The sequence below is a fragment of the Podarcis vaucheri genome (genome assembly GCF_965113315.1).
Source record: "Podarcis vaucheri genome assembly, chromosome: 7".
NCBI classification, from domain to species: Eukaryota; Metazoa; Chordata; class Lepidosauria; order Squamata; family Lacertidae; genus Podarcis; species Podarcis vaucheri.
Window position 1 is genome coordinate 9,111,497 of NC_138765.1, and position 24,153 is coordinate 9,135,649.

A 24,153-nucleotide genomic window follows, 5' to 3' on the forward strand; every position below is an offset into this window, starting at 1 on the left:
GGGTTGGACTAGATGACCCCCGGGGTTCCCTTCCAACTCTCCAATTCTGTGATTCTGTAAGTGGAAGTTGCAGGAGTCAGGTGTTTTGGAGGGAGAGTTGCCCCCTCCTTTGGTAGGTTATCCTGGGAATAAATGCCCATGTTGCAGAGCTGATCTCTGTTTATTGGGCCTGGGTAGGGTTGGCACACACCCCAAATATTGTCAGCTTGGCCACCCATTATTTGACTGTGGGGGACGCGGGTGGCGCTGTGGGTTAAACCACAGAGCCTAGGACTTGCCGATCAGAAGGTCGGCAGTTCGAATCCCCGCGATGGGGTGAGCTCCCGTTGCTGGGTCCCTGTTCCTGCCAACCTAGCAGTTCGAAAGCACACCAGTGCAAGTAGATAAATAGATACCGCTCCGGCGGGAAGGTAAACGGCGTTTCCGTGCGCTGCTCTGGTTCGCCAGAAGCGGCTTAGTCATGCTGGCCACATGACCCGGAAGCTGTACACCAGTTCCCTCGGCCAATAAAGCGAGATGAGCACCACAACCCCAGAGTCGGCCACGACTGGACCTAATGGTCAGGGGCCCCTTTACCTTTACTTTTTACAGATATTTCAAGAAGTCCACTTGGTAGATGGCAACTTTTTTCCCTTCCCTGATTTTTCTTTTAGAATTCTTTAGAGTGTTATTTTGTAAGCAAGGGGCAAGAGCGAGGTCTGCCTTCCTCCCTAAAGCCGCAGCAAATCTCAGCAAATCTTTCACTGGTATATGTGAACTCACCTCCAAGTTCAGATCGAAGAGCCTTCTAGCATAGCATCCTCTTCTCACAGTGGCCGGTCCCTAAATCTCAGCCTAACTTACCTCACAGGGTTGCTGTGAAGGTGGACAACATAGGGCTCCCTATGCAAAGAAATAAAATCAGATGTGCTTTTTAAGAAGCTAATGGCTATCTTGTGAAGCAAGGATCTCTGGTCCCCGTCCCCCCTTCGTTTTGTCAGTGGCTTGTCAGTTGTTGTCGTTTAGTCGTTTAGTCATGTCCGACTCTTCGTGACCCCATGGACCAGAGCACGCCAGGCACTCCTGTCTTCCACTGCCTCCCGCAGTTTGGTCAAACTCATGCTGGTATCTTCGAGAACACTGTCCAACCATCTCATCCTCTGTCGTCCCCTTCTCCTTGTGCCCTCCATCTTTCCCAGCATCAGGGTCTTTTCCAGGGGAAAGTCTTGGAGCCTCCGCTTCAGGATCTGTCCTTCCAGTGAGCACTCAGGGCTGATTTCCTTCAGAATGGATCAGTTTGATCTTCTTGCAGTCCATGGGACTCTCAAGAGTCTCCTCCAGCACCAGAATTCAAAAGCATCCATTCTTCGGCGATCAGCCTTCTTTATGGTCCAGCTCTCACTTCCATACATCACTACTGGGAAAACCATAGCTTTTACTATACGGATTTGTCAGACTTGTTGACTATTGTCTTCTGTTCTTCTCATAACATAAATCCATAACAAAATTGTTATTTGACCAGTCACATCCTCATCCCTTGACCTGGGAATAGAACTCAGAATAGCATCTTCTGTAAATGGGAGTCCTGAGACAATTTTCTTATTTGTTCTCTATATTCCATTGATAGCTTGCTTTTCCTCCAAGAAGCTTACCCAAGCGTGCGTCGTTCCCCTCCCCAGTCCTCACAACAACCCCGAGAGGGTTGTTGTAGGCTGACAGGCCTAAAGTCACCTAGGGAACTCCATTGCGGTCGAGCGAAGATTTGAACTCGTGTCTCCTCAGTCCTCCTTGTCTAACATGAACATGAGACAAGCAGATATCCCATAATAGCCCTGCCTGGAGGCCTACCTCAAAAGTGCTGCTTTACCCTGATGTTTCAGTGCTTTTTCTGGTAAAAAAGGTGTGTGCATGTTTGTTTGTTTGTTTGTTTGTTTGTTGTGGGCCCAGTTGAAGTGGCCCCCCCGCCCCTGGGCAGCGGCTAGGTGCAAGATGTGATTAATAAACTCAAGCAAACAAAGATCTGGATTTGAAATAGCTACGATTTTATGGGTTACAGATAGAGGTGGGTTTTTGGCTCACCCTGACAAAAAAAAAAAAAAGTACTGTATTTTTCCTTGTATAAGACTAGGTTTTCCCCCCTTTAAAAATAATGTCAAAAATTAGGGAGCATCTGAGTCCCCCAAAATAGGGGGCTAATAATAATAATAATAATAATAATAATAATAAATTTTATTTATATCCCGCCCTCCCCAGCCGAAGCCGGGCTCAGGGCGGCTAGCAACAATAAAACAGTACAAAAGTACAGCACAAACAACACTCTAAAATCATTCATTATAAAATCAATTAATTCAAGTCACTGGCAACCATTGGGCCAGAGCTTAGAGCTTATAGACGGGAAAATTCGGCATTTTTTTAATTTAAAAAAGGTAAGGGAGCTCAGTTCTCTTGCTCAAAAAAGCACACACAAACCAACCCCTGACCTTCCTTCCTTTGCCTGCAGGTCCACCACAGAAATCCGGAAGGAGAAATCGAGGGACGCGGCGCGATGCCGCCGCAGCAAGGAGACGGAGGTTTTCTACCAGCTGGCGCACACCCTGCCCTTCGCCCGGGGGGTCAGTGCCCACCTGGACAAGGCCTCCATCATGCGGCTGACCATCAGCTACCTGCGGATGCACAAGCTACTGAATTCAGGTGAGGGCTGCCACGTTCTCTCGGGGTTCCCCTCTTCCTTGCACCACCCCCCAATGCCCCAATCCTGCTCTGCTGACAGTCCTGAGCCCCCTGGCTCCTCGAGGGGCTTCTGGATCATACTACGTGCCGTCTCAGTGCGCTGTGCTCTGCCTGGCAGACGCCTCAATGCTGGGACTCGACATCTGAGCCGCATCCGAGCAAATGCTAGCTAGAACCCCAAACATGTGGGGGAAAGTGGTAGGCGGGAGATCAAAAGCGTTGCCGCCTGCCCCATAGAGCCTCCTCCACATTTATGTTATCGCCCCCCATGGACCCCGTTGCTAAGCGAGTTCTAGAATCTCCTCCTCCTTTCCGCTCCCACTGGTAGACCCGTGTAGCGGCTGCCGCAGAGGGATGCTCAGTTGACAGGCATTGTCCGATGGGGAGGAGCGCTTGCCCGCCGATGCCCGACAAAAGGACGGCTGTTGGACCAAACCGGCAGCAGCCTTGAACCCGAGACTCCCCACCTTCCTTTGAAGCTCAAAAAAAAAGCAAGTTTCTAGTCCTGTTTGTGGCAGCTTGGAAATGCGACGGGCAGTTCTGATCTTGGGACTTGGGTGTCACTGAGGCGGAAGCCTGGGCTAGCTCTGGTGGTGGTTTTGAAATTGGGGAGTGGGGCAAGGATGCCTAGTGGTCTGGCTGTCTGAAAGCAATGAGGTCCAGCTCCAAGGGCCTTCTGGGGGTCCCCTTAGTGCAAGAAGCGATGTTACAGGGAACCAGGCTTGAGGGCCTTCTTGGTAGTGGCGCCATCCCATCAGATGTCAAGGAAATAAATAATTATTTGACCTTCTGTAGACATCTACCCTATATCAGGAAGCTATTAATGTGTGATGTTCTGTTGCGTTTTTGTATATTCTGTTGGAAGCTGCCCAGAGTGGCGAGGGCAACCTAATCAGATGGGCAAGGTGCAAAAATATATTATTATGATTATTAAAATTTGTGTACCACCCTTCATTCATAGATCTCAGGCTGATTCGCAAAATTAAAATACAAGATAAAAGAATACAAAGGGCATAATAAAAACAAGGACAAAACGAAACAATAACCTCCCCCCGCTTCCCACAAACACATTTAAAAGGGTATAGGATGTTAATCAGCCAAAGGCTTGGTTGAAGATGAATGTTTTCACTTGGCGCCTAAAGGTGTATAACGAAGGTGCCAGGCGAGCCTTCCTGGGGAGAGCATGCCACAGATAGGGAGCCACCACCAAAAAGGCCCTGTTCTCATGTTGCTACCTTCCGGACCTCTCGTGGGGGAGGGACATGAGTAAGGACCTTCAATAATGACCTCAGGGTCTCAGGTAGGTTCATATGGAAAGAGGTCTTTGAGGTATTGCGCTCCTAAGTCGTTTAAGGCTTTATAGGCCAAAAGCAGCACATTGAATTGGGCCCAGAAACTAATTGGCAGCTGGTGCCGTCAGGCCAGGATCGGTGTAATATGCTCAAACTGCCTTGCCCCCATGAGCAGCCCTACGTACATTGCAGTAATCTAAACTAGAGGTTACCAGAGCATTGAAGCCAGGCTTTCCCTGTCCAAAAGCATCCTAGTGGCTGGGCTGTGTGGAGCTGCGATTATCCATTTTTGTTATCTGTACTAAATTCCACGATTCCTAAGTTGCAAGCTGACCCCCTGCCCTTTGCTGCTTGAAGGGCTTTTTGCCAGCTTCCTGATAGTAAGGTAAAAAGGTAACGGGACCCCTGACCATTAGGTCCAGTCATGACCAACTCTGGGGTTGCGGCGCTCACCTCGCTTTATTGGCCGAGGGAGCCGGCGTACAGCTTCCGGGTCATGTGGCCAGCAGGACTAAGCCGCTTCTGACGAACCAGAGCAGCACACGGAAACGCTGTTTACCTTCCCGCCGGAGTGGTACCTATTTATCTACTTGCACTTTGACGTGCTTTTGAATTGCTAGGTTGGCAGGAGCGGGGACCCAGCAATGGGAGCCCACCCCGTGGCGGGGATTTGAACCGCCAACCTTCTGATCGGCAAGTCCTAGGCTCTGTGGTTTAACCCACAGTGCCACCCGCATCCCTTGATAGTAAGGTAGCTACAGGTATTTCCTGGAGGCAAACGTACATCTGTCCAGGTGTTTATAACTTCAGGGCTGAATTATTACCGTGAGTTCTGGGTGGACTGCTGAGACAGCTTCCCTTGGCTGCCAGTGTGCCCGCGGCCCAACAATTTTGGTACTTGTATACAAGGTGCTAGACAACACAGGGATTGTGTTACTTGAAAGATCTTCTTGTTCCCTAGATACCTGTTCAGGTTGTGTACTCATTGGCAGGTGGTGTGATAGCTGCTGAAGATACCTGAGCTGTGCCCTGTGACATCCTAGCATTGCATCCCTTTTTTCATGGAGTCCTCTCCCTGTACAAATTAGACAGGCGCCAACTGTACTGGCCTTTCAGCATCCATTGAAAGCCTTTTAAATCGACCACTCTTCCCTGACTGGTGATCTCAGCTGTGGCTTTCGTCAATTTCTGGGTGTTAAAATATGTACTGTGCCTACTGTGTCATGTTTCCTGAAGGATTTTGCTTTGAAAGTTTTGGATGTAAAGCAACATCGGCCCCATTCAAACCATACATTTAAAGCGCTTTGATTCCACTTTAAACAGTCATCGCTTCCCCCAAAGAATCCTGGGAGCTGTAGTTTATTAAGGGCACTCAGAGTTGTTGGAAAACCTCACTGTTGCCATCTTAGAGCTACAATTCCCTGAGAAGAGGGATTGATTGTTATGCTGTTCTTGCTCTGGGAGTGCAGTGTGTGTGTGTGTGTGTGTGCGCGCATGTGTATTTCTATTAATGTAAAATCAAAAAACAATAATCAAATGTACAAAACAAAGAAGCAGTACATAGACTGTATTTTCCAAAAAAAAAATATCGCTTATTAAATTGATGTACCTCCTTTCATCACAAGATATCAGGGGGGTTCACAGAATGAATAAATAAATAGGGAGCAGATAATGTTGAAAAATGAAAGCATCCAAACACATAGAGGAACCAAATTTCACATTCGGATGAGGGAAGAAAGTTCTGCATATCAAAATTCGACACGTAAGAAATGTTCTGGGTTTTGTGAGTTATTTTCTCTGCAGTGGCTAATGCCCACATAATGTTGTACCACAGCCAGAGGTTTAAAGTTCGTAGCGTCTTCCATTTCTGGGCCCAAGGAGTTCTCACTGCGGCCCAGGATCATTGTAAGACGTTCCTTAGGTCAGAAAGCTGCAGTTTCATCACCCCACAAGTTCCAGAGAGCGAGTGGCAAGGAGGTTTGAAAGTGGCATTCTCAGCAGGAGCCATGAACTTCCAGATTGGTTGTTTCCAACAAGATGCCTTGTGTATGTGCCATCTAGGCTGCCCCAGAGTTGAGGGTCCTGTCCCTGTGCCATGGCACGTACCTGAGCGAGCTTTGCCCTGAAGCATCTCTTTTTCTGCTTCCTTTAAAACCAGGAGAATGGAGAGATGAGGTGGAGGCAGAGGAGCAGGTGGACGCATATTACCTGAAGGCTCTGGATGGCTTCCTCATGGTCCTGACCGAGGAAGGGGACATGATCTACCTCTCCGAGAACGTCAACAAGCACCTGGGCCTCAGTCAGGTGAGGCGCTGCCACCTGGCCAGGACCAGAGGACACCTGTGCAGGTTGATGACGTGGGGGACCTACGAAAGTCAGGGGGATGCTGTTCTGCAGTTCCACAAAACTGGCAGGAGGTATTTTGCCTGGGCAGGTTAACCAGGGCAGGGAACCTTTCTCAGCTTGAAGGCTGGATTCCCTTCCAAGGGCCGCATGCCAAAAGTGTGTGGGGCCAGGTGGGAAATGGGGCAGGGCAGTGGGTGTGACTCCTACCTTTGTGCAGTTGGTTATGTTCCCAGGCACATCTTTCTGTCCTGGCCTCTTTTGGTGGTGGGAGATGAACCGGCTCTGATTCTCCTGCTGCCAAGAACTTCCTTGAGGATAATTTTATTTCGGGCACTGGGGAGGGGAAGGGACGTCTTGCGTGGCTCTGGGGGCAGCTGAACTTAAACCACACACAAACACATTCATTTGCCACAAGCGGGTTCCCAGTAACTCTCTGCAGAAAGAGAGACTGGTGGTTGGTTCGCATCTGTCTGTCTTGGGAGACAGAGAAAGAGTGCGGTTTTGGGGGAGAAGCCAAGCTACTGGAGAATTACAGCGCCTGCTGTGGCTGTAGAGACCATAGAATCATAGAGTTGGAAGAGACCACAAGGGCCATCGAGTCCAACCCCCTGCCAAGCAGGAAACACCATCAGAGCACTCCTGCTTGGCAGGGGGTTGGACTCGATGGCCCTTGTGTTCTCTTCCAACTCGTACGATTCTATGATTCTATGACCAATACAGAAGAGACATGTTTTGTTACAGCTGGGGCAGAGGAAGGCGTCCGGTTGTGCTGCTGCAGATTCACCGTGGCATTTCTTCTCTCTGCGCTCCTCCCAGCGTTCATTCCCCCTCTGGCCACTGCTATGGATGCACAACCTGTCTGTCTGTCTCCAGGTCCTGCAGTCGTCTGCAAGGGATTCCCACACGCCAGGGTTGATGTTGCCAGCCTTTGCATCATGTTTGCAGACATAACACAGAGTTCCGGCCTGGTGCCTGAAGCCAGCTCCCCATAGATCACACCCTCTCTAATGGGGGACTTGGCAATTTGTTTTTACTCTGGACATTTCTGCCGTGGGCGGCATAGGAACTTAAGATGGTCCCTGCTGGATTCAGCCAAAGTCCAGCATCCTCTGCTTCCAGTGGCCAACCAGTGGGAAAATCACCAGGAGGACATGAGCACACCAGCGCTCTTCCTTGCTTGTGATTCCTGGCAGCTGGCATACAGAGGTTTACTGCTTCTGGCAACCATGATCTGTAATAGGAAGATGGCAAACTCCCCTGTTACTTTCAGGGTGAGGAGGAGGTCATCCCAAGATTTTGCTTCCCGGCAGCTGCTTCCTAACCAAGACCCTGAGGGCAAAGGGGTATGGGTGGGCCTGACCAAGAAGACACCAGCCCAGAATATTAACAGGGCAGCCCGATGAAGATCAGTGTTTGGGGCGAGAGCCTGTGACCTTTTGAAAGAGAGTGTTCATTGTGGAAGTGGTTGCTATGCACTTTGAAATTACTTGTGCAACTTGGCAGTCCGGAAACAAAGGCTTTATATTGTCTTTATTTTGTGTGCACTGGAAAATTAAGGACAACACTTTTCTTTCATGCTTGCTGAATCGCAGTCAGTGTTGGCATTCCTCTGGGTATTTTCTAAGGCGGAAAAAAAATCCCCTGTGGCAGATTGATTGCTGAATGGATTGTTTTATTTTACTGGAGTAGTTACAGCATGATGATGCCTTTGACGTTTCACTCAGCCCTGTGATTTTGGGAGTGGAGTCTTGCCCTCAGGAAAGGGTTGCTAGAAAATAACATTTTCCAGTTTTCACTTCCAAAATCTTGTTTTTCTTCTTAATCCTGAGAGAGAATTATTACATTTTCTCCAAAATATATTTTCAAATCATGCTGGGTTTTTTCCCCCTCTTTAACTTTCCTCTTTTTGGAAACGGAATGCATTCAGTTTGCTGAAAACCAAGCTGAACCAATGCGTTTCTTTATCCCCAAGCAACCAGAATTCTTGACATGGGCAAAATTCGCTTTCCCCTCTGATGGTGCTGGTTGTACTGAGGCCGGTGGTTTTCTCCTGCTAAGCGCCTGCTCTGAAACGGCTGCAGAAGTTTTTGCTCGAGACTCGAAAGTGACCTAAAAGCAAAACAGAGGCGTTCGGGAAAATGTGCCCTTCGCGATATGTGACGCGGCTTTATTGAATTGCTGGCATACGTGGGAGAGTGAAAGGGAACACAGGAAGGAGGTGGGATTTCTGATTGGCTGGCTCCAGAGAGCACAGACCAACTAGCTGCTTTCTAGCATATCTCGGCTCCTTTGCATGCGCTCCTAGCATATGGTGTCCGGCTAGGCTTAGCGGAGGCAGTGTGCTGTCTCCAACCTCCCCCCACCCCGTGCGTTGCTTTCTGATGTCCCCGATTCTCTTTCCTTCCGCTAGCTGGAGCTCATTGGTCACAGCGTCTTTGACTTCATTCATCCCTGTGATCAAGAAGAACTGCAAGATGTATTGAGCCCAAGGCAAGGTGAGTGCCTCTCCCCCATCCTCTCCCATGCATGCCCGCTGGGCCTTGAGAAATGTTCCTCCCCGTGACCCACACACAAACAGAGCGTCTTTATCTCACAGACTCCTCGTGATGTGCTAATAGCAGACGTGGACCCCCCACCCATCTGCACTGTGCGTTTGAAGCAGGAACATTGCCGCTTTAAGCAATCGTGGCTTCCCCCAAAGGATTCTGGGAAGTGTGGTTTGTTAAGGGGAGGGGGCTGAGAGCTATTTGGGGGCTCCTTCCAGAGCTACAATTGGCTTAACAGTCAACCCCTCTTCCCAGGGAACTATGGGAACTGTAATTCCTGGAGGAGAATTAAGAGTCTCCTAATAATTCTCAAGTAGTGGGACGCAGGTGGCACTGTGGGTTAAACCACAGAGCCTAGAGATGTATTAATACAATGAATGTATTGGAATGTATGTTTGATGAAAACTAATAAAAATTTAAGTTGAAAACAACAACAAAAAACCACTGAGCCTAGGGCTTGCCGATCAGAAGGTTGGCGGTTCGAATCCCCGCGACGGGGTGAGCTCCTGTTGTTCAGTCCCTGCTCCTGCCAACCTAGCACTTCGAACGCACATCAAAGTGCAAGTAGATAAATAGGTACCGCTCCAGCGGGAAGGTGAATGGCATTTCCGTGCGGTGCTCTGCTTCTCCAGAAGTGGCTTAGTCATGCTGGCCACATGACCTGGAAGCTGTACGCCGGCTCCCTCGGCCAGTAAAGCGAGATGAGCGCCGCAACCCCAGAGTCGGCCACGACTGGACCCAATGGTCAGGGGTCCCTTTACCTTTACCTTTAATGATTCTCAGCACCCAAAACAAACTACAACTCCCAGGGTTCTTGGGGAGAAGCCATGTCTGTTTAAAGTGGTAGCACAGGGCTTTAAAAATGTATGTTGTAGAGGTGGCCTTATTCTCCCACTGTCATGAAAACAACCAGGGAGGTGTCTGCAGACTCGCAGGAGTAACAGAAGTACAAAAACGTGTGTGTGTGGTTTTTTTTTTTAGAAATGGGGGGAGGGTGAACTTTAATAGAGTTGGGGAAGCCTGAAAAATTGTTCGGTGCGCATGCTCGCTGTGGGCATGGAATGTGTGGCTTTTGGTGGGGAGAAACAGCAAAAAATAGGGTGGAATGCAATGGAACGGAATATCCTCAGAAGGGCGCTGCGAGGTGGCTCAGGTTGAGAGATTGCAACTTGCCCGAGGTCACCCACCAGCTTGGGGCAGTGTATGCTGCTCCCTCCCTCCCTATGCTATCTTCAAAACAGCCCTGTGAGGTGGGAGAAGAGATAGTGGAAGAGGAATGGAAGAAATTTAAGGACTATCTGCAAAAGTCTTGTAAACTGTATGAATGTTAGATTGATGCAGGATATTAAGACAGCATGGCATTAGTGACATATCTGTAAGGAAATTGTAAAATGGGTTTATAAGAACAAAGGTAAAATTTGAATAATATTATGTCAAGCTTAAATAACTGATGAAAAAAGGGGAAAGATTGGAGACATAATAGTTGAAATATATAAATGTAAAATAAGGTTTGAAAGAAGGTGAAGTATTGCTGAATAAGATTTTTTAAATGGGAACACAGAAAAGGGAGATGTGAGGGAGTCAAGAAAGAGGGTCATGGAAATAACATTTGAGAAATTGAAATGTTTGTTTTTTTATGACTATTTTAAGTTTTGTTTTTCTTCTTTTTGCTCTTTTGTATGTTTTGTATGTTGTTGTTTTTTTCGGCTTTTTTCTTTATTGATTGTGTGGATTGTTTAAAATCTTTAATAAATATTTTATAATAAAAAAAAAACACAGCCCTGTGAGGTAAGGCTAGGCTGAGATGACCAGACCGAGGCCACCCATTGAACTTTGTGGCTGAGGGGTGGGATTTGAACCCGCTTCTCCCAGGTCCTAGTCTGGCACACGGCACTGCGCTCCTTACATTTTCGTATAATTAAAACGTGCGTCCAGAACTTGATTTCCCCTTCTCCGCTTCCTGACGCAGAAGAAGCGCGTTCTCCTCCCTCCCTGGACTCCCAACTCCTGCTCCCTCCTTGCACCAGCCTTTGAACTAGTGCCCCCCAGATCTTGACAGGCTTTCCCATCTCTAATTCCCCCCCCCAGGTTTCTCAAAGAAGAAGGAGGTGAAGACGGAACGCAGCTTTTCCCTGCGCATGAAGAGCACCCTCACGACCAGGGGGCGCACCGTCAACCTCAAGTCCGCCACCTGGAAAGTGAGCGAATGCGTCTTAAGAGGGTGTGCATGGAACCAAATGGGTTTTGTGTTGGGAGTATGTGGGAAAGAGGGTTCTTTTCACAAAGTGGGGCGATGCCACCCCCCTGGGGGGCGCTGGAACAATCCAGAGGGGCGGTAGTCGCCTCGGTTGCAAGGCGGAGGGGGGGGGAGGGAAGGAAGGAGCGCTGAATAAAAATAATAGGGGCGGTAAAGAAACATACATGCATAAAAGGAAACAAATTTGTCCCTGCATCTTTCTGTTTGTTTTCTTAAAGAAGGTAGCTTTCCAGGGGGGCACAGAGTAATTGGTTGTGGTTTTTTCCCTGAAAAGGGTTCAAATAAAGAGGGACGCGGGTGGTGCTGTGGGTTAAACCACAGAGCCTAGGGCTTGCCGATCAGAAGGTCGGCGGTTCGAATCCCCGCGACGGGGTGAGCTCCCGTTGCCCGGTCCCTGCTCCTGCCAACCTAGCAGTTTGAAAGCACGTCAAAGTGCAAGTAGATAAATAGGTACTGCTCTGGTGGGAAGGTAAACGGCGTTTCCGTGCGCTGCTCTGGTTCGCCAGAAGCGGCTTAGTCATGCTGGCCACATGACCCGGAAGCTGTACGCCGGCTCCCTCGGCCAGTAAAGCGAGATGAGTGCTGCAACCCCAGAGTTGGCCACGACTGGACCTAATGGTCAGGGGTCCCTTTACCTTTAGTTCAAATAAGTTTGGGAATCTGCTCTAGAGCAAAGTGCCACTCTGGAAAAAGGAGGGCCTCACTGTGGCAACGGCACCGAGGGCATCGTTATAGAAATGAAGGGGCTGAAAACCATAGCTTTGACCAGCACCAAGGCGGCACAAAATGATGATGGTGATGATAATACCTATATTTATAGTTTTGGGTGGGATTGCACATATAACTGCTATCTTTCTCAAGTTTGTGTGTGTGTGTACACACACACAAACACACACACACACACACACACAGTGGTACCTTGGTAGTCGAACGGCTTGGCTCCCGAAAGATGCAAACCCAGAAGTGAGTGCGTCAGTTTGTGAACATTTTTCAGAAGCCAAATGTCTTCCGCGGCTTCCGATTGAGGGCAGGAAGCTCCTGCAGCCCATCGGAAGCCGCACCTTGGTTTTCGAACCATTCCGGGAATCGAATGGACTCCCGGAACAGATTAAATTCGAGAACCAAAGTACCACTGTATATTCTTTTCCCCATCACTGTTAAGGTGGGATAGACGCATCGTACAGACGCGCAACGGGTGGTTTTGTATTTGCAACTCGTTACCTGAAAATTAGGGACGCAGGTGGCGCTGTGGGTTAAACCACAGAGCCTAGGACTTGCCAGGTCAGAAGGTGGGCAGTTCAAATCCCCGCGACAGGGTGAGCTCCCGTTGCTGGGTCCCTGCTCCTGCCAACCTAGCAGTTCGAAAACACGTCAAAGTGCAAGTAGGTAAATAGGTACCACTCCGGCGGAAGGGTAACGCCATTTCCGTGCGCTGCTCTGGTTTGCCAGAAGTGGCTTAGTCATGCTGGCCACATGACCTGGAAGCTGTATGCCGGCTGCCTCGGCCAGTAAAGCGAGATGAGCGCCGCAACCCCAGAGTCGGCCACGACTGGACCTAGTGGTCAGGGGTCCCTTTACCTTTACATCTGAAAATTAAAGTCTTAAAAACCCAAGCAGCATGAATGAAAATGTAAGGATGTTTCTGAGAGGCAGCGCCACCTTAGAACACCTTCTGGAGGGGGGTCTGTGAATGAATTGGTGGGTTGGAACTGCCCCAGTTCTTCTTCTCTCGCAGGTGCTCCATTGCTCTGGACATATGCGGTCCTATGCGCCCGCCAAGCCAGCAGGGGGGAAGGAGGCAGAAGGCGGCTTCGTGGAGCCCCCTTTGCGGTGTTTGGTGCTGATCTGCGAGGCCATCCCGCACCCCGCTAACATCGAGACCCCGCTGGACAGCGGCACCTTCCTCAGCCGCCACACCATGGACATGAAGTTTACCTATTGCGACGACAGGTGAGCATGAGGCACAGAGGGCTGGGAAATTGCGCCGGGTGGGGCTGATGGGAATGGCCATCCAAAATGGCCGTGCCGGCTGGCGCTCGCGGGGCTAGCAGAGCAACTGGGGTAAAGCATAAAAAAATTCCTTCCAGTAGCACCTTAAAGACCAACTAAGTTAGTTCTTGGTATGAGCTTTCGTGTGCATGCACACTTCTTCAGATACACTGAAACAGAAATTGCCAGATCCTTCTATATAGTGAGAAGGTGGGGAGGGGTATTACTCAGAAGGGTGGTGGGAATGGGAGATTGGCAGATAGCTGAGATGAGCCTGTTGACGACTCTTAACGACTGCAATAGGTCTTACAGGAAAAGGCAAGGGGTGAGAAGGTGAGAAATGGCTTAGTCATGTATAATGAGATAAGAATCCAATGTCTCTGTTCAGACCAGGTCTCTCCATGGTTTTAAGTTTGGTAATGAGTTGCAATTCAGCAGCTTCTCTTTCCAGTCTATTTCTGAAATTCCTTTGTAGTAAAACAGCTACTTTGAGATCTTGTATAGAATGTCCTGGGAGATTGAAGTGTTCTCCTACTGGTTTCTCTGTTTTGTGATTCTTGAGAAACTTAAAACCATGGAGAGAGCGAATTTCCAGCTGACTCCAGACAGTCAGTCTGCAGTCAGCTGGTCAAACACAGTGATACCTCTGGTTGCGAATGGGATCCGTTCTGGAGGACCGTTCGCAACACGAAAGGAACGCAACCTGCAGCGGTGCGTCTACGCACGCGTGGGTTGTGATTTGCAGCTTCTGTGCACGCGCGTGGTGCCATTTTGTGCATCTGCGCATGCGCGAGCGGCGAAACCTGGAAGTAATCCTTTCTGGTACTTCCGGGTTGCCACGGGACGCAACCTGAAAAAACGTAACACGAAGCAAGCGTAACATGAGGTATGACTGTAGCAGAATTAACTCAGGGTCCTCAACGTTGAACTGATGGGAGTTGTTGTCCATAGCATTTGGAAGAAAACAAGGCTGACAAAGACCAGGATCAGGCCATGAGCTGAGGCGGTCCGTTGGAGGCAGTTGGTGGGGAGCCAGGGGATCCCATGTTCCGGCACTTTCCGGGAACGGGCAATGCAGTACCCACCTCCTGCTTGAGAATTAGGAGCTCTTTTGTGGCTCCGCTGGGTGTTTCTCCCACCCTACTTTGCCCTGGCAGTTTTTGAGGACTCCCCACCCCCAAAGTCACAGGAGGAAGTGATGAATGAGAGGGAGATATTGGCGGGGACAGGACTTCTCTGAAATCAGGGGGGATTTTTCTGCCGTCTTGCCTTGAGGGCAGTGATGCAAGGAGCATGAGGGACATCCAGAGCCCATAGTGGCTCCTGTAGTCATGATCTTACGCAAAAACCGCTTTGCAAATTCTGTCTGAAAAGTGGTATATAAATACTGGAAATAAATAAAATAAAATAAGGGAGTTGGTTTTGGGTATCTGAGCCCCTTGGCCATTGATGTGGCAGTTCTGTAAAGGTAGATGTGAACTGGAGCAGTTACCTCCACCTTTGGGTAGAGATCTTCCACTCTGCCTCTCTCACGCGACGTCTCCCCGGGCAGGATTGCAGAGGTGGCTGGTTACACGCCTGAAGACTTGCTGGGCTGCTCCATTTACGAGTATATCCACGCCCTGGACTCTGATTCTGTCAGCAAGAGCATCAACACCCGTAAGTTACACCTTCCCTGAGTGTCACACACACATGGAGCGGGATCCTGATCTGGGGAAAACCATTCCCTGCAGCAAAAATGGAAAAGAGAAGAAATCTGACTGCATTCACGTGCCATACTTTAAAGAGTCATGGCTTCTCCCAGAGAATTCTGGGAGATGAGAGTTCTTAGGAGGCCCTTCTGATCCCAGAGCTACAGTTCCCTGAGTGATTTAACAATCCATCCTTCTGCCCAGGGAATTATGGGAACTGTAGTTCCGGGAGAGCAATGGGGTGTCCTAACAACTGTCGGCATTTTTAAGCAACCGCAGCTCCCAGAATCCTTTGGGGGGAACCATGGCTGTTTAAAGTGGTATCACTGCACTTTAAATGTACGCAGATGTGGCCTTCCTCCAGTTTGCTTTATTGCGGCCTTGGTGCAGGGTATAGAACGTAGTATCAGGAATCAAAGCTTACCACCTTCCTCGCCATGGCTCTCACTTCTCCTAAACTAAGTTTCTAGTCCTTAAACTTGAAGAGGTGTTGGGTAGAACCTCAGAATACAGAGACGGCTGGGGACTACTTGTTCTGCCTTATTCTTTGCCTGTTTGTCTGTGGCTGGTGGAAGCAGGGTAAACGAAAGGCCAAATGATCAGATAAATACTAACTTCATTTTCATGATTCATGCAAGCTGGTGGATTCAGCTTTTTTTTTTTTTTTTTGGTGCAGAATGTGTATTTTTTACACACATTTAAGCACACACAATATGGAACCAAACAGGACAACTGCTGTGTCCTGGGCTGGTTCCTTCTGTTAATCATCGTAATACAGAGAAGCTGATTTCTTTGCAACGTTGCCTTGTCTCTATTTTAAAAAGCAAGTTCCTAGTCCTCATTATTTCAAAGGCAAGAACTGGAAACCGAAATCAACAGAGTTGGCTGGTGCCTTCCTCGCGGCTCCCAGTTTTCCTTGCTTCCCCACGTGCGCTGTCATTCAACGTCCCTGTCGCTGTACATTTCCCCCCCAAAATTCCCCATAAATCCCTCAGTTTCCTTTCTTTCCCTTGTTGCTGGCACTGAATGCAGAGTGGATTCTGAGGTGGTTGAGCCAACATGAAATGATGTTTCTGGCAGAGTGGACCATTCATGTGCAGTGCTTTCAACAAGCCACATACAGTGTGGGGCGAGAACTCCTGTGGGATCCCTTCAAAAGGGGGGGACTTAGTGAGGGAACAGTGGACACAATCTCTTCAGTTTCTGCTGCAGATAAGAGCAGGTCTTTGCCAACCTGGTGCTTCCCCAGTTTTTTTGGATTACAGCTCCCATGAGCTCCAGAAAACATGTTCCTGCTGGCTGGGCCTCATCTGAGTTGTCGCCTGACACGACCAAGCTGGCTGAGGCTCATGGGAGTTGTAGTCCCCGCTGGCTGGAGCTGGTCAGAATTGTAGGCCACATTCACACTAAGCAGTCCTGGCTTGCCGCAAGGAATTTTGGGACCTGCAGTTTGTTAAGTGTGCTGAGAATCGTTTTGAGACCCCGGTATCCCTCCCAGAGCTGAAATTCTCAGCTTCAAGAGGGGTTGATTGTTAAACCACCCTGTGAACTATAGTTCTGTGAGGGGAATGGGGCTCCTCCAAACACCCGGGTGGCGCTGTGGGTAAAACCTCAGCGCCTAGGACTTGCCGATTGCATGGTTGGCGGTTCGAATCCCCACGGCGGGGTGCGCTCCCGTCGTTCGGTCCCAGCACCTGCCAACCTAGCAGTTCGAAAGCACCCCTGGGTGCAAGTAGATAAATAGGGACCGCTTACCAGCGGGAAGGTAAACGGCGTTTCCGTGTGCTGCGCTGGTTCGCCAGATGTAGCTTGTCACGCTGGCCACGTGACCCGGAAGTGTCTGCGGACAGCACTGGCTCCCAGCCTCTAGAGTGAGATGAGCGCACAACCCTAGAGTCTGTCAAGACTGGCCCGTACAGGCAGGGGTACCTTTACCTTTACCTTTAAATGCCCTAAATGGGGTGGCGAAGTGGTCTAAACCACAGAGCCTAGGACTTGCCGATCAGAAAGTCGGTAGTTCAAATCCCCGCAACGGGGTGAGCTCCCGTTGCTCGGTCCCTGCTCCTGCCAACCTAGCAGTTCGAAAGCATGTCAAAGTGCAAGTAGATAAATAGGTACCACTCCTGTGGGAAGGTGAACGGCATTTCCGTGAGCTGCTCTGGTTCTCCAGAAGCGGCTTAGTCATGCTGGCCACATGACCCGGAAGCTGTACGCCGGCTCCCTTGGCCAATAAAGCAAGATGAGCGCCGCAACCCCAGAGTCGGCCACGACTGGACCTAACGGTCAGGGGTCCCTTCACCTAAACACCCTCATCACCCTTAACAACTAAATACAGCTCCCAGTATTCTTTTGGGGAAGCCAGGACTGTGTCAAGTTGTAATGCCTTAAATGTGGATGCAGCCCTAGCTCAACGCATCAGGAGGTCACCAGCGCAGCAAAAAGGGCCTTGCAGGCATTTAAAGATGAGTGGGACGCTCTGCGTCAAGAGGGAGAAAATCTGCCTTGGTGGGGGATTTCCAGTTCCGTAAGCGAGTAGCTTGTAAACAAGAGCGGCTGCCGCCTGTTCCGCCTTCCTGTCTCGCTGCCTCCACCTCCCAGCTTATCCGTTTGTCTGTCTGTTCTAGACTGTCTGTGTTTCACTTCCTTCTGGTAGTGCTGAGCAAGGGGCAGGCGGTAACCGGGCAGTACCGTTTCCTGGCCAGGAACGGCGGCTACCTGTGGACCCAGACTCAAGCCACGGTCATCTCCAGCAGCAAAAACTCCCAGCCCGAGAGCATCGTCTGTGTACACTTCATCTTGAGGTCAGAATCCGGGAAGGGGTGGTGTGTCTCTTAAGTGTCCATCCCCTGCCCCCAGATGAATGAACAATCCTGGACTGGGAGGCTTGTAGGAACAGTGAATATTATATAGAGATGCCCTGGGGGGTTTTTGTTTAGTTTGTTGGCGCGGTGGTGAAAAGAGCGACTTAAATTTTCTTGCAGTCAAATGACTATGGTCTTGTCATTACGTTCTCTAAATTGACAACATTCCCACTGTGGAGTCCTTTACCACTTACATTTCCTTTCCCCCAGAGTGTTTTTTAATTAAATTTAAGTGTAGAGAAATGCAGAAGGAAAACAAAGGAACCAAAAATGTAAATTGTCAAAGTCTTGGAGAACAGAACCATAATACAGCTCAGAAGGAACAACGGACTGTTATCTAGCACTCTCGGGCTTTCCTCAGAGATTTAGCATATAGAGCAGGCATAGGCAAACTCCAGCCCTCCAGATGTTTGGGACTACAATTCCCATCATCCCTGACCATTGGTCCTGTTAGCTGGGGTGATGGGAAGTGTAGTCCCAAACATCTGGAGGGTCGGAGTTTTCCTATGCCTGATGTAAAGCATATGAACAAAAGAAAGCACACAACCCCGTGCGACTTTCAGATTTTTACCATTTTTGGAACTGATCTTGTGGCAAAGCTTCCGAGAAACGTGAAACCTCAGGTTTGGGGGATTGTGCTGTTTTTAAATTACTCAGTGGCAAGTGTTATGTTTCTTCGGAGGAAAGAAAGCCAGGGGCTTATCATTAGCTACCAGCCACAAGGAATCCCCCTTGTTCCTAATTTGGTTTTGGGGAAGTAGTCTGGAGATCTTGCCAACAACTCTAGACAGGGAAATTTTGTATTTTCAGTCTGAACAGTAGTGTTGGGCAACACGGAGTTCGTGAGTTGAGTTTTTAAGTACAGCCGTACCTCGGAAGTCGGACATAATCCGTCCCGGACGTCCGTCCGGCTTACAAAACGTTCGAAAACCAAATCGCGGCTTCTGATTGGAGGCTCGGGTTCCGAAAGAACGTTTGGAAAACTGGAACAATCACTTTTGGGTTTGCGGCATTTGGGAGCCTGCGCACATTCTGTTGGGGCTTGTCTGGCCACTTTTGGAAACAGAGAGAGTGGACTAGGTGGATCCAGAAGCGCTCATCTTGTGTTCAGATGTCAAAGAGAAAAACAACTACCATACTTTCAGAAGACATCTGAAGGCAGCCCTGTTTAGGGAAGCTTTTAATGTTTAATAGGTTATTGTATTTTAATATTATTATTATTATTATTATTATTATTATTATTATTATTATTATTATTATTTATGTAACTGCATCTGGTTAGTTAATACAGGCAACTCCCCATTTACGCACATTCAAGGCACATGTGAATGTGCATGCGTGGCACGAAAAGGGGCAAGAATAGCCCTAAAACAGAAAAAAAAATGTGAGAAAACAATCACACAAGCCTTTGCAAGTGCAATCCCAGGACCCCTTGCACTGGCTTTGAGGCCTGTGGAGAGTTGGATTTTGAGCGAGGAAGTTCGGAGGGAGCAATTGTGCTGAAGTTCAGTGGATTTTTGCTATTTTTGAAAGGGTTTTCCAAGAGTTCCCAGAGGTGTAGCTTGCTGACTTTTTCTGTGTCCTTCCCAGTGTGTGCGATTTCACTTAAATGTGCGGTGCTTCGGAACGTGAACCCCACATAAGTGGGGAGTTACAGATGCTTCAGGTTACAGACTCCGCTAACCCAGAAATAGTACCCTGGGTTAAGAACTTTGCTTCAGGATGAGAACAGAAATCGTGCGGCGGTGGCAGCGGGAGGCCCCATTAGCTAAAGTGGTGCTTCAGGTTAAGAACAGTTTCAGGTTAAGAACGGACCTCCGGAACGAATTAAGTACTTAACCCGAGGTACCACTGCAGTTTAACACAGCAGCCTCAAAACTGGTAATCAAAGCTCCCCAACACACGCCATAGTTGTGTCCTCATCGCTAGATAGCACTGGGAGCTCATGTTCAGCAAAAGCAGAGGTTTGGAGCTTTCTCAGTCGTTGATTTGATGCGACTGCGTTCCCTTTTTTTATTCTTCTGCCCGGCAGTAGAATTAATCTGCACCCGCTGCTACTTTATGCATCAGAGGCCTTCTCAAGGCAAGGAGACAAAGAGCTAGGCACCCACCTTGCTTGGTAGCAGGCTTTGCCTCTGTCTTATTTTATTTTATTCGAAATGAATATGAATATTGTGTGTGTGTGTAATAATAATAATAATAATAATAATAATAATAATAATAATAATAATATTATTTATGCCTCCCTGGCCAGAGCCGGGCTCAGGGCGGCTGACACCAGTAAAATTACAGTAAAACCATAATGGGGGGGGGGGGATGGACCAATTTAAAATACAGGTTAAAATGCAATTTAAAATGCAGCCTCATTTTAAAAGTCAAGACCATAAGGTGAGGGAAGCATAAGGGTCAGACTGAGTCCAAACCAAAGGCCAGGCGGAACAGCTCTGTCTTGCAGGCCCTGCAGAAAGATGTCAAGTCCCGCAGGGCCCTGGTCTCTTGTGACAGAGCATTCCACCAAGTTGGGGCCAGTACTGAAAAGGCCCTGGCCCTGGTTGAGGCCAATCTAACCACCTCGCAACCTGGGACCTCCAAGGTGTTGTCATTTGTGGACCTTGAGGTCCTCTGCAGGGCATACCAGGAGAGACGGTCCCGTAGGTGCGTGGGTCCGTAGATACGTGGGTACACAGAGAGAGAGAGAGAAGAAGAAAAAGAGATGTAAAATATTGGCAACCACACCCTCCCTGGCCACTCAGGTGTCTGTGGTTGCCAGTTGCATTGGCCCTGCTGTGCTTGGTTAACATAAGGTTACCAGATTTTTTTCACTGAATCCGGGGACACTTTTCAACTTCAATGAATTTTCTATGTGGACTGATTTGTAAATCCAGGGGCTGTCCCGGGGAAACGGGGACATCCAGTATCCTTAGGTTCACAACCTCCTTGCCTCGACGCCCTTTTTTACAGCCAGGTGGAAGAGATGGGCCTGGTACTCTCCTTGGAGCAGACCGAGCGGCAGGGGGAGCACCGCCGGCTGCCCCCTCCCTCCCTCGAGGGGCTGGACTCCGACGGGGCCCTTGACGACCTGGATGCCAACGGGGGAGACACCATCATCAACCTCAGCTTTGGTATGGAGCGGCGGCGGCGGCGGGAGTCACGGGCGGGAGGTTTTCTGTGGGGCAGGGAGTTCAGGAAACAAGCCGGACCCTCACCTGTGATGCCGTCGCTCCCTCTTTCCTCTCCCCAGAGCTGCGCGGCCCCAAAGTCCTGGCCTTCCTGCGCCCCGCCAACATCAGCGAAGAGGAGCTGCAGGTGGACCCCAAGCGTTTCTGCAGCCCTGACCTCCAGAAGCTTCTGGGCCCCATCTTTGACGCTCCCGGGGCCCAGAGCCAAGCGCCAGGGACCCTGCGAGCAAGGCCTCCGGCCGCACCACCGAAGCCTGCTCCGGTTGCCAAGAACACTTCTGGAGGCAGGAGCCCAGTGAACCCGGTAAGGAGGTTGTGGACTTTAGGAAGGGAGTCCTTCTCCATGTGGGTTGAATTTAGAGTGCAGGCGCATGGCCTGCCTGGGGGATTTGGTGCTTCTGAGGCTGTGTTGCAGAGACAGAGTCACCTGCAAGGAGGGGCAGAAGAGGAGGGTTATTTGGTGAAGGAATGGGGATATAAAGGTAAAGGGACCCCTGACCATTAGGTCCAGTCGTGACTCTGGGGTTGTGGCGCTCATCTCGCTTTACTGGCCGAGGGAGCCGGCATACAGCTTCCGGGTCATGTGGCCAGCATGACTAAGCCGCTTCTGGCGAATCAGAGCAGTGCATGGAAACACTGTTTAGCTTCCCACCGGAGTGGTACCTATTTATCTACTTGCACTTTGACGTGCTTTCGGACTGCTAGGTTGGCAGGAGCAGGGACTGAGCAACGGGAGCTCACCCCATTGCGGGGTTTTGAACCGCGACCTTCTGATCGGCAAGTCCTAGGCTCTGTGGTTTAACCCATAGTGCCACCCTAATGGGGATGTATCACTGCGCAAATGACAAGGGTGACCAGGCCTGTGCATTTAAGAACGTCGGAATGGCCCTGGATCTGCCAGGCTTCAGGGAATCAGATCACCCTCCCTCACAGCATGCTGCCAGTAATGGAAAGACAAGAAGCTCTTAGCAGTATCTTTTATTCAATAGTCACAGAGAGAGGCGTAGAAATGCTGCCTCTTGGGGTAATGGCGTCGGTCCGAGTTATCTCCTCTGCCCTTCCCTTCTCAGTCATCAACAGCACCACCCCGCTTACGGTGGCTGCTTAGGGGCAATCGCCTCTTCGCTCTTTGCTCTCCTACTTTCACTGCTCGCCGGTTTCTGGGAGAAGCGAGGTCAGGGATGCTCTGCTCCTCCATTTCCCAGCTTTGCCCCTCTTCCCTCTCCGAGCTGTGACCCTCTGCAAACCACCGTTGTAAATCTACACTGTCCTTCTCTTCTCGGGAAGGTACAGGAGAAGGGGGAGGCGATCGCCACCATTCATCCTCAGTCCGGTCCCTGACAGGATCAGACCAAAAGCCCTTTTAGACCAGCATCCTGTTCTTGCAGTGGCCAACCAGGTCCCTGTAAGTAGAGCGCCCACAGTGCATTCCTAACCTTGTGATCAGGTTTCCAGAGTCCCTAAGATGGTTGGAGGGTGCCTTGTACGCCTCCTTCCGGTAACTCCTGTAGCCAAACTGGTGAAAAATGCCTTGCTCCCCATTCCTTTGGACAAGCCTTTTTCAACCTGTGGGTCCCCAGATGCTGTTGAACTACAACTCCCATCACCCCTAGCAAGCAAGGGATGATGGGAGTTGTAGTCCAACAACATCTGGGGACCCACAGGTTGAGCACCGCTGCTTTGGACCAACCCAGCTAGGCCGAGAGGAGGGTCTTGTCATCTGGGCAGTCCAGGATCTCCAGACAGCCTGCCCAGGCTTCCCGGGGAGAAAACCCTGCACTGTGACTTCACCCCCCAGAGGCACACGGCATTGTGTGTCTCAAGACAGATGGGATGACAACAGATCAGGTTTCCCTTATAAGAAATGAGACTCTACTCTGTTTGAGGTCCGCACTTGGAACTGTCGGGGGCTTGATCCGAGATACATTGGCAATGCAAGAGCATCTTCGCCAATGTTTTGCTTTCGTTTCCCCCTCCAGGTCGAGCTGCCAGAAGAGCTGCTTTTTGACATGGAGAACGTGCAGAAGCTCTTCGCTTCCAGCAAGGAGACTCAGTCAATGGAGACGGCCCTGCAGGTATCATTGGGCAGGGAAGGCTCTCTGCTAGTGAGAGCCAGTGTGGTGTAGTGGTTAAGAGCGGTAGACTCGTAATCTGGGGAACCGGGTTCGCGTCTCCGCTCCTCCACTTGCAGCTGCTGGGTGACCTTGGGCTAGTCACACTTCTCTGAAGTCTCTCAGCCCCACTCACCTCACAGAGTGTTTGTTGTGGGGGAGGAAGGGAAAGGAGAATGTTAGCCGCTTTGAGACTCCTTAGGGTAGTGATAAAGCGGGATATCAAATCCAAACTCCTCCTCTGCTTTGGGGGCTCCCAGCCTCGGACAGAGAGTGCTCAGGTCCATTGCGTGGCGAGTTCCCACCCCCCGTGGAAATAATGACACATGACAAAATTATTAAGGTTAATGGGCTAAATAAGGCCACAAATTTATTGATTACAGGTGGTGAGCGGTATTGGCTTAGGCATTGGTCCTAACAGACTACAGTGGTGCCTCGCAAGACGAAAAGAATCCGTTCTGTGATTCTCTTCGCCTGGTGGTTTTTTCGTCTTGCGAAGCAAGCCCATTGACGGATTAGCGGATTAGCGCTATTAGCGCTATTAGCGGCTTATCGGATCAGCTGATAAGCGGCTTAGCGGCTTAGAAAAGGGGGGGAGGGGAAAAAACCGCAGGAACTTGCAAGACATTTACGTCTTGCGTAGCAAGCCCATAGGAAATTCGTTTTGCGAAGCACCTCCAAAACGGAAAACACTTTCGTCTAGCGAGTTTTCCGTCTTGCGAGGCATTCGTCTTGCGGGGCACCACTGTACATCTGACTTCAGCCCATCCGCTTGAAGTCTGGGAGGGTTAACCACCAGTAGGGGGAGTCCTGCTGATGCACATCAACTAGGAATTCCTCCGGGGTCACCGATAGGGGGCGTGCCTTAGGCCCTCACCTCCCCAGGCTTCGGACAGGGCCATGCCCCCGGAATCCTTTATTGGACTACCCTTCAATATGCAGGGCAGGCAATGGCGCTACCTCCCCTCTTCCGTCTACAGAACAATACCAATGCCTAACACCAATACCAAGAAAGTTGTGACGATTTGCTACGAGGTAGGCGAAAACCAAGTGGCTGGTGCCAATTTGCCCAGTGGAAAAATTCCTACCAGGCCCCTCAACGGCGACCAACCGAGTACTCAGGTCCATTCCCATGCGTCTTCATTCAGTTTGGTACTGAACTCACTGAGCTT

At 49.9% G+C, this 24,153-nt stretch overlaps 1 protein-coding gene across 3 annotated transcripts in view; it reads left to right on the plus strand.

Moving 5' to 3' along the window:
* The window catches only part of HIF3A (hypoxia inducible factor 3 subunit alpha), a 64,185-nt gene that overhangs the window by 25,643 nt on the left and 14,389 nt on the right, over positions 1-24,153 (plus strand). For all 3 annotated transcript variants that reach the window (XM_082231058.1, XM_082231059.1, XM_082231057.1), the window contains exons 2-11: positions 2,480-2,670; positions 6,160-6,305; positions 8,758-8,842; positions 10,982-11,091; positions 12,886-13,100; positions 14,692-14,798; positions 17,484-17,631; positions 20,653-20,813; positions 20,933-21,174; positions 22,850-22,945. In XM_082231058.1, the coding sequence (XP_082087184.1) occupies positions 2,480-2,670; positions 6,160-6,305; positions 8,758-8,842; positions 10,982-11,091; positions 12,886-13,100; positions 14,692-14,798; positions 17,484-17,631; positions 20,653-20,813; positions 20,933-21,174; positions 22,850-22,945 (1,501 nt within the window). The remainder of the gene's footprint in view (positions 1-2,479; positions 2,671-6,159; positions 6,306-8,757; positions 8,843-10,981; positions 11,092-12,885; positions 13,101-14,691; positions 14,799-17,483; positions 17,632-20,652; positions 20,814-20,932; positions 21,175-22,849; positions 22,946-24,153) is intronic.